The sequence below is a fragment of the Marmota flaviventris genome, chromosome 10 (assembly GCF_047511675.1).
Source record: "Marmota flaviventris isolate mMarFla1 chromosome 10, mMarFla1.hap1, whole genome shotgun sequence".
NCBI lineage: Eukaryota > Metazoa > Chordata > Mammalia > Rodentia > Sciuridae > Marmota > Marmota flaviventris.
The window spans coordinates 117,454,077-117,467,245 of record NC_092507.1 but is presented as its reverse complement, the minus strand read 5'-3'; the positions used below and the strand labels follow the sequence as shown (position 1 = coordinate 117,467,245).

General features: G+C 45.9%; 1 protein-coding gene and 1 non-coding gene across 10 annotated transcripts in view; one reads left to right on the top strand and one right to left on the bottom strand.

Annotated features, from left to right (window-relative positions):
- Window positions 1-12,353, top strand: part of LOC114081927 (CD48 antigen-like) — a 33,807-nt gene extending 21,454 nt beyond the window's left edge. For 5 of the 9 annotated variants that reach the window (XM_071618306.1, XM_071618310.1, XM_071618308.1 and 2 more), the window contains 4 exons: window positions 1,348-1,641; window positions 2,881-3,033; window positions 4,479-4,687; window positions 5,101-6,055. In XM_071618306.1, the coding sequence (XP_071474407.1) occupies window positions 1,348-1,641; window positions 2,881-3,033; window positions 4,479-4,687; window positions 5,101-5,196 (752 nt within the window). In that variant the 3' untranslated portion in view covers window positions 5,197-6,055. The other 4 variants (XM_071618305.1, XM_071618304.1, XR_011708946.1 and 1 more) reach the window with 4 other exon arrangements.
- Window positions 6,381-6,453, bottom strand: Trnaa-agc (transfer RNA alanine (anticodon AGC)). Its single transcript has one exon. It is a non-coding gene; the product is annotated as a tRNA-Ala (tRNA).
- Window positions 12,354-13,169: the final 816 nt, after the last annotated feature.

Sequence of the window (13,169 nt, the reverse complement as noted above, 5' to 3'; positions counted from 1 at the left end):
GTTTGAGACTCAATAACCGGTCCTCGGTGATGGAAATCCTTCCTCTAGGTTTTGGTGCACCCCGATTTTGCTGTAAATTCCTGACAAGATAGCTTTTTGTCGTTCTAACTCGTTATTCACCTGCACAGTGTTGCAGTACACGGGGTGTGATGCACTCTATTCGTGGCCATCTTGGAATCTCAAGTTGCAGCAGTTTTAAAAGTGGTCCATCAATTATATGGCTACTCTGTTCTCCATGGTAAAGTGTTCCCCGATATTTTGCATGGTAGGTGTTTGATGTGCAATCAGTATCAGGCTCTTCCTGGGTTCTTCATCCTAAAAGCCATCTAGCTTTTACTATTTTGTTTGATAATTTTAAACATTTACAATTTTGTTTCTTTAGAATTCTATTCCCTCTCCCCTACTTCCAGCCCTGGCAATTTGATAAACTCATCTCATTAGGACATCCTTAGTGTGCCATAGTTGATGCTTCTTCAGATAAACTTATTTAAAGCTCAGTTCTTTTTCTCATAACTTAGCATATTCACAGGTTCTGAGGATAAAGATGTGGAATCCACACATATCTAGTTCACCGTCCCCAATCCTTGCAGGGAGTGGCCAGTGAGAGGCCAGCCTCACTTCCACAGACCCCACAAATCCTGCTCTGCAAGCCTTGATAGGGTAGGAGAAGTGATGCTGCTGCACATCACAGGAGATCCGTTTTGCCAACTCTAGGGTCCCCACAGTCCCTCTCTGCCTAGGGCAGTCCCTCTGCAGGGAGTGGACTCCAGGTGCAGGTCCTGTGTGATTTCCAGACTGGCCTGTGGATCTGACCTTTCTCCTCCAGTTGGGAGCACACACTCAGGGTCATGTTCTAACTGTCTGCAGAGCTGTGCTCTCTGTTGCAGCCACGGTATCTCCCACAATGACTCCTGTTTTGACCTGAGCTTTCTGGTTCCTCCCAGAGCTTGCCTGGTGTCCTGCCCCAATCAGGCTGTGCAGTCCCAGGCACTGTCTCAGCTGAAGACCCAGGACACAGGACCCTGGCCCCAGACAAGCTCTTCTGTCCCACTCTTCCTTCCCTTCCAGAAGACCCCTATCTTCTAGGAATAATGGTCCTTAAAAACTGGGATTCAGCCATCATTTTCTCATGGTAAAAAAAGTTTAGACTTCTTTCATCTAGTGAGATCACATGAGCTTAATAAAGTGGCTGCTGTCACTTGTCAACATGTAGCTCTGGGGACATTGTGCTTTATTTGTAATGTGCTCCAAGCTTCCTCCTAGGGCTCCTGCCTCTGGTCAGTGAGACACTGGAGGACAATGTGTGGCATGTGTGAGGCTGTCTCCTTTTGTCCCCTCCTTCCTCAGATCCTGTGCCCCTTGCCCAGATCTGGACCACGTCAGCGTCCATCACGCCCAGCTGGTGCAATGTCACTCTGGAGTGTGGGGCCCGAGAGGCTGTAGAGGTCCTGAATGTAACCTGGGAGGTCCAGGGTCCCCCCAGTGAGCTGGAGCAGAGAGGGGCACCAGGACCCCCCAACCCTTGGACCCTGGCCTTGAGCCTGCCACCGAGCCAGCCCAATGTCAGCCTCACCTGTGTCCTCAGCAACCCAGTGGACCAGAAAAATGCCACCTTAGAGCTCCTTGACCTCTGTAGCCCAGGTGAGTGCACCTGCAGGAGGGAGGGGCACAGGGAGGGGCTCAGGTGGCTCTGGAGCCCCAGAGTCCTTGGCTTTTTTGCTGCTGTGTTTATGAACAGCACTGCCTTCCCTTGGTCACTCCAATCCAGAAGTGTTGGGTTGCATCCAGCTCACAACTGTCTTTAAATATCCCTCACCTCCATGCCCTTCCCCCTGGGCCAGGGGCAGTCTTCCAGGACCTGTCTTGCCCCATCCCCATGCCCTGTGTCCAGTGTCATCTTTGAAAAAACAGATCGGATTGTGGCCTTTGTTTGTGTCATCTCTGGGGTCGACCTCCACTTAGTCCCCATAGGATGTAGGGTTTAGAATGTCCTGTGTCCCCAATGGTGGCCTCATACACACAGGGACACAGCTGCTTGCTGACCTTCCCTAATGTGTGAAGCCACTGCTGGCTCTGAAGGCGCAGCCTCTTTAAGGAGCTGCCCACGGCCATTCCCCCTGAGTGGAAAGATCCCTTTCTGGGTCTGAGTCCACCCTGAGTGGGACACCATGAGGGCAGGGGACACATCCTTCTCTCCTCTTAGCCCAGGTGTCAGGCTCAGTTCTGGGCAGTTTGTGCCCAGTAGGTGTCTCACTGAACCCGAATGCCTGGGACCCGTGTGCACCCCGTCCTCTCTCAGTCTTCCTCCGGGGGCTGCTGGAGGAGCCTGACTGGTCAGTGCAGTCACCACCCCTGGTCATGTGCACACTCCCCTCCACCCTGGAGTCTCAGAGGAAGTTCAACATGGCCCACCAAACCTCCTGGCCTCACGGCTGCCTCCCGGGCCTCCCCACCTAGCCCTGCCTCCTGTGCTGTCCCTCCCCTGCAGGACGCTCCTGCCACACTGAGTATCTGTGAAACTCCTGCCACTCCCCACACACAGGTGACTGCGCATGTCCTTGGGGGTCTCACTGGAGACCTTGGACATGGGTCAACCTCTCTGCAGTGAGTTCCTTCACCTGGTGATTGAGAGCTTCTGTCTCTTCCTGGTGATGACTTGTTCACAGACCCCACCTTGCTCATCCCTGTCTCCCCTGCACCCCAAAGGACCTGGGCCACTGCTTGAATGAGTCGACCTGCCAGGCCCTCCCTCTGCGGCTTCTGCACCAGGCCCTCCTGACACCTGCGCCTTCTCCACCTCCCCTGGAAATGGGTGTGTCAGCTTCTCTTATGCTGTATCGTCTCTTAACTCTCTTGTTTTCTTAACGCTCTGGAAATGAGCGCCCACAGCTGGCCACACGAGAGGCGCCATAGGGGCCTTCCTGGCTGGGTTTTTCATCCTGGGAGTCGGAGGGTTCCTGTTCCTTTGGCACTTACGAGAGAAGGAGAAGAAGAAGAAGAAGAAGAACAAGATGGAGATGGAGATGGAGAGAGGCAGGTTGCACTTACCTTTCTGGGTCCAGATGTCTCCCCTCTCCCCTTGGATCCTGGACTTCCTTCCTCCTGCATTTTAATGGCAGGAAGTGGCCTTGTAGAGGGGATGATGTGTGTAGCCATGATGGCCTTGGGTTCCTGGCTGTGTGTGTGAGTGTGTGTGTGTGTGAGAGTGTGTGTATGTGTTAGTGTTTATGAGTGTGTGAGAGTGTGTATGAGTGTATGTGCATGTGTGTGAGTGTAAGTGCGTGTGTGAGTTCATGTGTGTTAGAGTGTGAGTGTGTGTGAGAGTGTGAGTGTATGTCTGAGTGTGTATGAGTGTAAGTGTGTGTGTGTGTCTGTGTGTGTAGGGTTGTAGGTTTCCTTGGCACAGAATCAAGCTCCAGTGAATGTGTGAATGTAAGTGCATGTGTGAATGTAAGTGGGAGTCCATGTGTGTGAATGTGAGAGTGATTGTGTGTGAAAGTGAGTGAGTGTGAGTGTGAGTGTGTAAGTATGATTGTGTGTTTTAGTGAGTGTGTGAGTGTGAGTGTAAGTGTGTGAGTGAGTGTGTGTGCGTATGAGTGTGAGTGTGTGAGAGTGTAATTATGAGTGTGTGAGTGTGAGTGTGTAAGAGTGTGTATGAGTTTAAGTGCATGTGTGAGTGTGAGTGTGAGTGTGATAGTGTAAGTACGAGTGTGTGTTAGTGTGTGAGTGTGAGTGTGTGTTAGTGTGTGTTTGTGTGTGTGAGTGTGAGAGAATGTGAGTGTATATATGACAATGTGTGTTAGTGTGTGTATTAAAGTGTGTGAGTGTAAGTGCATGTGAGAGTGTGTGTATGAGTATAATTGCATATGTGAGTGTGACTGTGTGTGTGAGTGCTTGTGTGTTAGATTGTGAGTGTGTGTTACAATCAGTGTGTGTAAGTGAGTGTGTGTGTTGCAGTGAGTGTGAGTGTGTATTACAGTGTGTGCGTGTGAGAGTGAGTGTGTGAAAGTGAGTGTGTGTGATAGTGTAAGTATGAGTGTGTGTTTTAGTGTGTGAGTGCGAGTGTGTGAGAGTGTGTAAGTGCATGTGTGAGAGTGGAGTGAGTGTGTGTAAAAGTGAGTGTTGTGAGTGTGAGAGTGTAAGTATGTGTGTTAGTGAGTGTGAGTTTGAGTGTGTGAGTGAGTGTGTATGTGAATATGAGTGTGTGTTTGTGTGTAAAAGTGTATGTGTATAAGTGCATGTGTGAGAGTGTGTGAGTGTGTGAGAGTGTGTATGAGTGTAAGTGCGCGTGTGGGTGTGAGTGTGTGAGTGTAAGAGTGTGTGAGAGTGTGAGTGCATGTATGTGTTGGAGTGTGAGAGTGTGAGAGTGTGAGTGTGAGAGTGTGTTGGAGTGTGTGAGTGTGAGTGGAAGTGTGTGAGTGTGTGTATCTGAGTGTGTGTGAGTGTAAGTGTGTGTGTGTGTGTGTGTGTGTGTTTAGGGTTGGAGGTTTCCCTGGCACAGAATCAAGCTCCAGTCTGTCAAGACTCAGATGCAGGATTGCCAGAGGACCCCAGGGCCAAGGACGATGCAGTCTATGCACAGCTGGCGGCACAGGATTCTCTGAAGGGCAAGTGGAAGGTGAAAACTGTGAGTGGTGACCAGCCAGGTCTCATGGCACCCAGCCCTGGGCTGCCTGCCCAAAGCCAGGTATCTGCTGTGCTGTCTCTATCCTTTTTACCTCTTTTTATGTTTAGAGTGTTAAAATTTATGGGTTGGTGTCATGGTTAATTTGAATTGTTGACTTGATTGGATTAAGAGATGCCAAGGAGGGACTGGGTCTGTGGCTCAGCAGTAGAGCACTTCTGGGTTCACCCCTAGTAACCCCCATCCCCCTGGGGTTTAAATTTTTTAAATTTCAAGACATAGTCTCACTGATTTGCTGAGGATGGCCTAGAACCTGCAATACTCCTGCCTCAGCTTCCCAAGTTTTGGGACCACACTTGTGCTCCCCCATCCCTGGCTTAAGCTATTCATGTTAATGGGCGTCAATTGTCTTCTGGTCTCTCTGGAGCCACTCTGTCCTCAAGCTGCTCTGAGAACCCTCTTTCTTGTATTCTCAGGATATTGATGAGAAACATCTGGAAGGAAAGGGGCCCTGCACCAGTGTTTACAGCGTGGTCCAGAGACCAGGCCAGGCCTTGAAGATGACTTATTAGGAGGAGGGAGGAGAACCCAGCATTAGGGAGACACCTGCACTCTGCACCTGACACCTGTGGATACCTACTTCCTCTGACTTCAGTCCAGCTCGAGATGCCACTGGTCTGCATGAGCCTGACCTGGTGGTCATCTCTACCTCTGTGGGCTCATGTGGCCCTGTCACTTCTCCTGCCACCTTCCCAAGCTGCCTTCACACTCAGAGCTCTGGTGCCATCCAGCCAGGGTTCTTCCTCTGTCACTGCTGTGGCTTCTGACCCCTCCCTTTCAGAAGCCTTCCCAAAGAGAACCTTGCCCGACTCTGCAGCTGGCAGAGCCTCGCCACCTCTGCTGCGTCACTCTTGCCATTCTGAGACCCCAGGTCCAGGTGTGGGCACCGTGAAGAGGTGCTGACTTGCCCCAGCGGAGGGGGTGAAGATGGGTCCTGCCGCTGAATTGGGGCTGATGGAGGCAGCGTGGCGAGTGGGAGCCCAACTTCCTTTCTAGGTTTTCCTTCCTTTCCTTGTGTAGGGTTTCTCTGGAGCTAAGTGTGTGTGTGTGTGTGTGTGTGTGTGTGTGTGTTGGGGGAGTTTCTTGTGCACATTAGACACCAGAGCCAGAGTGGCCTTTCCGGCTTCCTGTGCTAACCTGGACTTAAGCCTCAAACTCCTGCAAACCCATCATCCCGTGGACTGGGAAGAGGAATCCATATTATTTCAGGTCCTTCTCAACTTTCTCTTTTCCTGAGAATGACTCTGGACTCCCCAGACTGGGGTTGCATTTTTTTTCCTTTTTAAATGGCGTATTATAATTTTATATGACAGTTTGACTTGCTATGATCTACTCATATGGGCACACAATAAAACAGCATAATTGAATCAATTTCATTCCCCTTTCCCTCCCCCTCCCCCTGATCCCCTTCTTCTAGTCTGCTGGTCTCCTTTCTATTTTTTAAAATTTGTTCTAATTAGTTATAGATGGCAGTGGAATGCATGTTGACACATTGCACACAAATGGAGCACAAGTTCTCATTCCTCTGGCTCTACATGACATAGAGTCACATCATCATACATGTATCTATAGGGACATACCGTCTGTCTCACTCTACCGTCTTCCCCATCCCCTCAGTCCCAATGGGGTTGCATTTTTTAATATTTATTTTTTAGTTGTAGATGATTGCAATACCTTTATTTTATTTCTTTATTTTTTGTGGTGCTGAGAATCGAACCCAGGCCCTCGCACTTGCTAGGTGAGCGCTCTCCCGCTGAGCCACAGCCACAATGGGGTTGCCTTCTTAAGGAAACTGCTTCAGCTCTGCTCTTGGCCGGAGAAGGAGGCACTTGGTTAACAGGGTGTGTCATGTTCCCTCTCTCCCCTTGGGGGCAGCTGGGCGAATGTGGGAAGATCTGATACAAGACATAAAAAAGCATCAGGAGGACAGCCCTCTCCAGCCTCTGCTAGGGACCCTCAGCCCGCTGCAGCCCTGCTGGCCCCGAAATAAGGTCAGCCTCCTTTTTGTCTTTGAGAGTCAAACAGGTTTGTTAGCAAGAGGTCCAGCATAATATTAAAAACCGTATTCAAAACTATCAGTTTGGCCAAGTGCAGTGGCGCACACCTCTCATCCCAGCAGCTTGGGAGGCTGAGACATGAGGATTCCTGGTTCAAAGCCAGCCTCATCAAAAGCAAGGCACTTAGCAACTCAGTGAGACCCTGTCTCTAAATAAAATGCAAAATAGGGCTGTGGATGTGGCTTTTCTAAGCTTACTAATTCCATTTATGAAGGTTCTGCCCTTGGGAACTAATCATCTCCCCCTGCCTCCAGCTCCTAATATCATCATCTCAGGAGTTAAGTTTCAACATATGAATTTTGTTGTGAATACTGAGATCATATCAGCAGTGATTCTAATATTCTGGTAAATTATAAAAAAAATACCTTAAATAACACAGCCTGATAGAACACAAAATTGACAGAATTTCAAGGAGGAAAAAACAGATCCAGATTCACACAGTGAAAGATTTTAGTCTGAATATCAGTAATCGAAAAATATAACAAAAATCAGAACAATCTTCTTAAAGTGTGTTAAAACAACACAATGAAGCAAATTGATTTAATAGATAAAACCCAAACACTTAATACTGCATTTTATTTTCAAATGCACCTGGAACATTTAGAAAAGTTAACTAGTGCTACTACTAGGAGTCCATGAAGTGAATTTCAATGAATATTAAAGAGTCACTAACTTTCTTTTCCAACTATTATGCAAGTTGTATAGAAATTAATAAAAGATAACTGAATAATTCCATATTTTTATAATAGAGAAGACAAAGATAGTAAAAAGTGATAATATGATAAATAACATAGGCTCCTTGATGCACCATTAATGTCTCTCTCCTTTTTTTTTTTTTGGTGGGGGAAGGGGAGCACTAGGTTAAGTCTCCAGGGGCAATTGACCACTGAGCCATATCTCCAGTGCTGTCTATTTTTATTTTGAGAGAGGGTCTCACTAAGTTTCTTCGGGTCTTACTTAGTTGCTGAGGCTGGCCTTGAACCTGCGATCCTCCTGTCTTAGCCTTCTGAGCTACAGGGATTACAGATGTGTGCCCCCATTCCTGGATGATTAATATCATTTGAAGGAACTGAATCAATTCACTCTAAAACCATGAGACTCTACTTGGGATTTGTTCTTTTTTCTTTCTTTCTTTTTTCTTTGGTACCAGGGATTGAACTCAGGGGCACTCCACCACTGAGCCACATCTCAGCCCTATTTTGAATTTTATTTAGAGACAGGGTCTCACTGAACTGCTTAATCTTGAAGTTGCTGAGGTTGGCTTTGAACTTGCAATCCTCCTGCCTCAGCCTCCTGAGCTGCTGGAGTTACAGGTGTGCACCACCGCACCTGGCTTGTTCTTTTTTGGGCTAATGCATTCAAACACTTAATTAGATAATTTCCTAGAAAAATGTAACCTGAGACCCTGTGCCTATTAGAAGAAAATGTAAGCCCAACTCTCTATCATATCTGCTTAGGAACTGACTTCCTCAATAAGACTGTTAAAGTGCAAGAAGTAAAATCAAGAATCAATAAATGGATAGTATCAAACTAAAAAGCTTCTTCCCAACAAAGGAAGCAATCAATAAAGAGAGAGCCTACAGAATGGGGAAAAAGTCTTTGCCACTCCCAGCATATATAAAGAACTCAAAAAACTTGACACCTAAACCAAAAATAACCCAATCAATACATGAGCAAAGGAACTGAACAGGCACTTTACAGAAGAAATATGATTGGTCAACAAATGTATGAAAAAATGTTCACCATCTCTATTAATTGAAAAAAAAATGCAAATTAAAACTGCACTGAGATTCTATCTCATTCCAGGCAGAATGACAATTATCAAGAATAAAAGTTACAATAAATGTTGGCAAGGATGTGGGGGAAAAGGCACACTCATACATTGCTGGTGGGACTGCAAATTGGTGCAACCACTCTGCAAAGCAGTATGGAGAGTCCTCAGAAAACTTGGAATGGAATCACCATTTGACCCAGTTATTCCACTCCTTGGCATATACCCAGAGGGCTTAAAATCAGCGTGCTATAACGACACAGCCACATTAATGTTTATAGCATCTCAATTCACAATAGCTAAGCTATGGAACTAACCTAGGTTCTCTTCAACAATGAATGCATGAAGAAAATGTGGTATATACACAGTGGAATAATACTCAGCCAAAAAGAAGGATGAAGTCATGGCATTTGCTGACATTTGGATGGAACTGGAGACTGTCATGCTAAGTGAAATAAGCCATCCCCCAAAACCAAACACTGAATGTTGTCTCTGATATGTGGATGCTGACACAAAATAAAGGGTCCAGGGAAGAATAGAAGTTCATTGGATTAGACAAAGGGGAATGAAGGGAAGGGAAAAGGATGGGAATAGGAAAGTGGAATGAATTGGACATAACTTTCCTCTGTTCATATTTGACTACCTGACCAGTGAAACTCCACATCAGGTACAGTAACAAGAAAGAGAACCTAGTTAGAAAAAGATATACTCATGTGTATACAATATGTCAAAATACTGTCATGTATATCTAAAGAACAACAACCACAAAAAGAAACAGTCTACCTGAACAGTCTCATGAATACATACAAAAACATAAAGTGGGATTATGAAAGAAATCACAACAAAAGTTACAAGTCTATGGGGGGGAGGGGGAGAACAAAACCCAAGTAGACTCAATGGTTTTAGAGTGAATTGATTCAGTTCCTTCAAGAGATTTCTGTGGCGTGTCTGTCTAAAGAATAGAGAAAACATTTGTCACATCTTTTCCTTTGTCTTCCTGCCAGGCAGGAAGAGGACCCTTCCTAGCTGTCCTGTAGGCAGGGCAGATCAGCCAACATGATGACATTCCTTAGCTCCTGGCTGGGGCAATTGAGAGCTGTGTGCTTCTCCCTGTTCACTGGCTCAAGCAAATGACCTCAGTGTGGCAGAGCCTCGTGATGGTAGAGCCCTGAACCCTCCTGAGTCACTGCTTGAAGGTGAACTTTAAGGAGAGCTGCTCACTTTGTATTAATCATGAGATTCTAGGGTTTTAAGAAATTTGTTCTAATTAGTTTTACGTGATAGCAGCATGCCTTTTGACTCATTGTACACAATGGAGCATAACTTCTCATTCCTCCGGCTGTACACGGTGCTGAGTCACATCAATAGTGTGATCCTACATGTATATAGGGTAATAATGTCTGTTTCATACTAGCAGCCTTCCCATCCCCACAGCCCCATCCCTCCCCTCAATAGCCTCTGCACAATCCAAAGTTCCTTCATTCTTGCTTCATTCTACCACCGCCCCCAACCCCGGCCCCTGCCCCACTATGGATCAGCATCTGCTTATCAGAGAAAACTTTTGGTCTTTGATTTTTGGGGATTGGCTTATTTCACTTAGCAAATTTTATCCATTTACCTGCAAATGCCACAATTTCATTCTCCTTTAAGGCTAAGTAATATTCCATTGTGTATATGTACCACATTTTCTTTATCCATTCATCTGTTGAAGGGCATCTAGGTTGGTTCCATAGCTTAACTATTGTGAATTGAGCTGCTATATACATTGATGTGGCTGCGTTACTGTAGTATGCTGTTTTTTAAGTCCTTTGGGTATAAACCAAAGAGTGGGATAGCTGGGTCAAATAGTAAAGATTTTTTTTTTTTTTACAATAGGTAGTATTAACTATCCTGATGAATACACCTGGGTCAGGTATTATTTTAGGGCTTCAGAATAAAGCAGTCAGCAGGTAGTGTATTAAGCAGACAGTTCCTGCCCTCCTGGAACCTGTATTTTAGTTGAGGGAAGTTGGGAGGAGGGGCAGACAGACTTTCACAGAATGAAGAAATAATTACGCAAGAGAGGAAAGTCTGAGGTGTCATGGAAAGAACAAGTAGTATGATGTAAAGAGGATCAGATACTCTCACCTCTGGCTATGCCATCATTTGGGTCTGTTTCTCCCTGTGTTCAAGGCTTGGCCCCAGAGTCTGTAGGAGGGGTGTGCTCTTGAAGGGGATTGTCAGACCCTAACTGCTTTGCTCTTTCTCTAAAGTATTCTAAAATCATAACAGAATGGTAGGTGGTTTCTATGCGTCATTAAGGGAAGAAAATATAAACACAGATGAACTTTACCACTAATGTGAAAACTGGTAATTTCATATGGATGTCAAAATGTGAGGGACAGAAAATGATGAAGAATTTTCACAACTTGTCTCCCAGAAAGCAATGAAAAAAACCTACTAACTTCCTGAAGAACCATTTCAGAACTCTGCAAATTTGTCATTGATTTGCAGCAATCTAAGAAATTATTTATTCAGGAAAAACAGCTTACATTTGATAAGAACAGGGAGTTTTTGGTGTTTCAACCTGTCCTAGTCCCATTTCCCATCCTCCAGTTCCTCTGTAGTTTGGAAAATAACAGGGTGCGGTCAAGTCCAATAGGCGCTTGAGGAGCCGATGGGACTGGGCTCTTTCAGAGGTTCATTTCCAGAGAGTTGCCATCCTTTGACCTCTCAGTGGTCCCCAGGAAGACCCCATGCGCAGTGCTGTCTGTAGTTGGTCTAAAGGGGAGTAGCCCCACTGAGACAGATCCTTTACTTAGGGGACATTTGTTGAAAGCGATGACTAGTAGTTGTTGGTGGCTGTGGCTGTATACAGGAGAGGATAACAGTTGATGCTAATCATAATCAAAGAGCTTATAAGGAAAAGCTGGATACGAGATGTGTGTACACAGGGACTCTGAAGAGCTCTGATGTATTCCTCGGGATCTAGACGCTCACACACATCCATAGAGCTGGACAGATTCCCAGTAAACAAGCCCACAGCAGCCACGGAGAGTGTTGGTTCCAGGTCGGTGGGATAAAGGATTGGCCCAAAGTGAGGTCCCGCCCTGTGCCTTTAGGATGTGATGTTTTATTTCTTGGAATGTCAGACCTGGAAGGAGTTTCTTTGATTGGCTGGAGGGCTTTGGGCCACCGAACAGTTTAACAGTGTAATTTGGGATGGAGGCTGGCCCTACTAGATTATTTTAGGGTGAGAGCTAGCCATGTCCCAAAGACCAACACTATAATTTAGAGTGGGGACTTTGGTTCACATGGCATCAGGTGAGCTCCAAGTGGTTGAAGACTGAGGTTGACCATGTGGATAATTAGTCATGCCTACATGTTTGTTATGCTTCAGATACAAGTTGTCTCCCAAAAGCTCATGTGTGAGATGATGCGAGAAATTTCAGAGGTCAACTCATTGGGTGATGAGAGTTTCGACCCAATCAGTGCATTAATCCCATGATAGGGTGGTAACTGTGGGCACGTAGGGTGTGGCTGTAGGAGGTGAGTTATTGGGGATGTGACTTTGAGTTAAAATTTTTCTTGTCAGGTCTTTGGTCACAGAGGTGAAAAAGTGACTAAAACAATGATGGAGGCCAAATAATACCTTTGACCATGAAGACCCAAGACTGGCAAACTGCACACTCACTGTATCACACACCGGTGCAGGAAGGTAATGCTCTCCCGTCCGATTCCATGACGAGAGAATGACTGGAAACTCTGGTACTTCCCTGGGCTCTTCCTGATGTGTGTTTCCTGGGGTCACTTTTAATCTGTGTCCTTTCCGAGGTTATAATAAACTATAACCTTGACTGTAGTAGCTTTCCGTGACTTCTGTGAGCTCTACCCAGGAGTTCTCACGTGCCTCGCAAATCATACACCTTGGATTGATCCAGCTGTCTTCCATCTCTCTTTTGTATATTTTGAAAAAAAATATAATTATCCTTGTAATTATTATGAGCGGTGCTGGAGGCCAAGCCCAGGGTGTCACTTGTGGTAGGTGAGTGCTCTGCTGCTGAGGTACAGCCTCAGCACCCTGCAGTCTTCCCTCTCTGCATAACATTCACGCTGCCTGACAAAATCGTCAACCTCTCAGGTTATAAATTCAATATTTGGTCTCAACCAATCTTTAAAACCATTCAGCAATCAGTTTTACACATGACTGATCATATTGAAAGACCGTATAAATTAACTATAGCATTTATTGATTACTTGCCAGATGTCATATACTGGTCTAATCATCCTGTGTGATTTAACTCACTTAGTCCTCATGAATACTCTGTGACACTGGTGTTATCATCCCCAGTTGACTTATGAGAAAAGGAGACATAGAATAAAGTATTTGCTCAAGTCTACACTGGGCTGTGAAGAATCAGAATTAAGATTCAAATCCAGGTAGTTTGGCTCCAGAACCCTCATGTTCGTCATGGTGCTATTTCTCACCTTCTCCCAAACCTCCCCCAACTTATTCTCAGCAAAACACAGAGAAAAAAATATAGAAAACAGGAAAGGGATGCCTTTACGATCCGACTTCCTAACTTTTATCTGAGTTGCAGTTATTCACATCTGTCCTGTTCCTCTCCTGTTCCCACGGCAGACGATGTGTTCCTGGTGCGGAAGGTCAGAGTCGGCT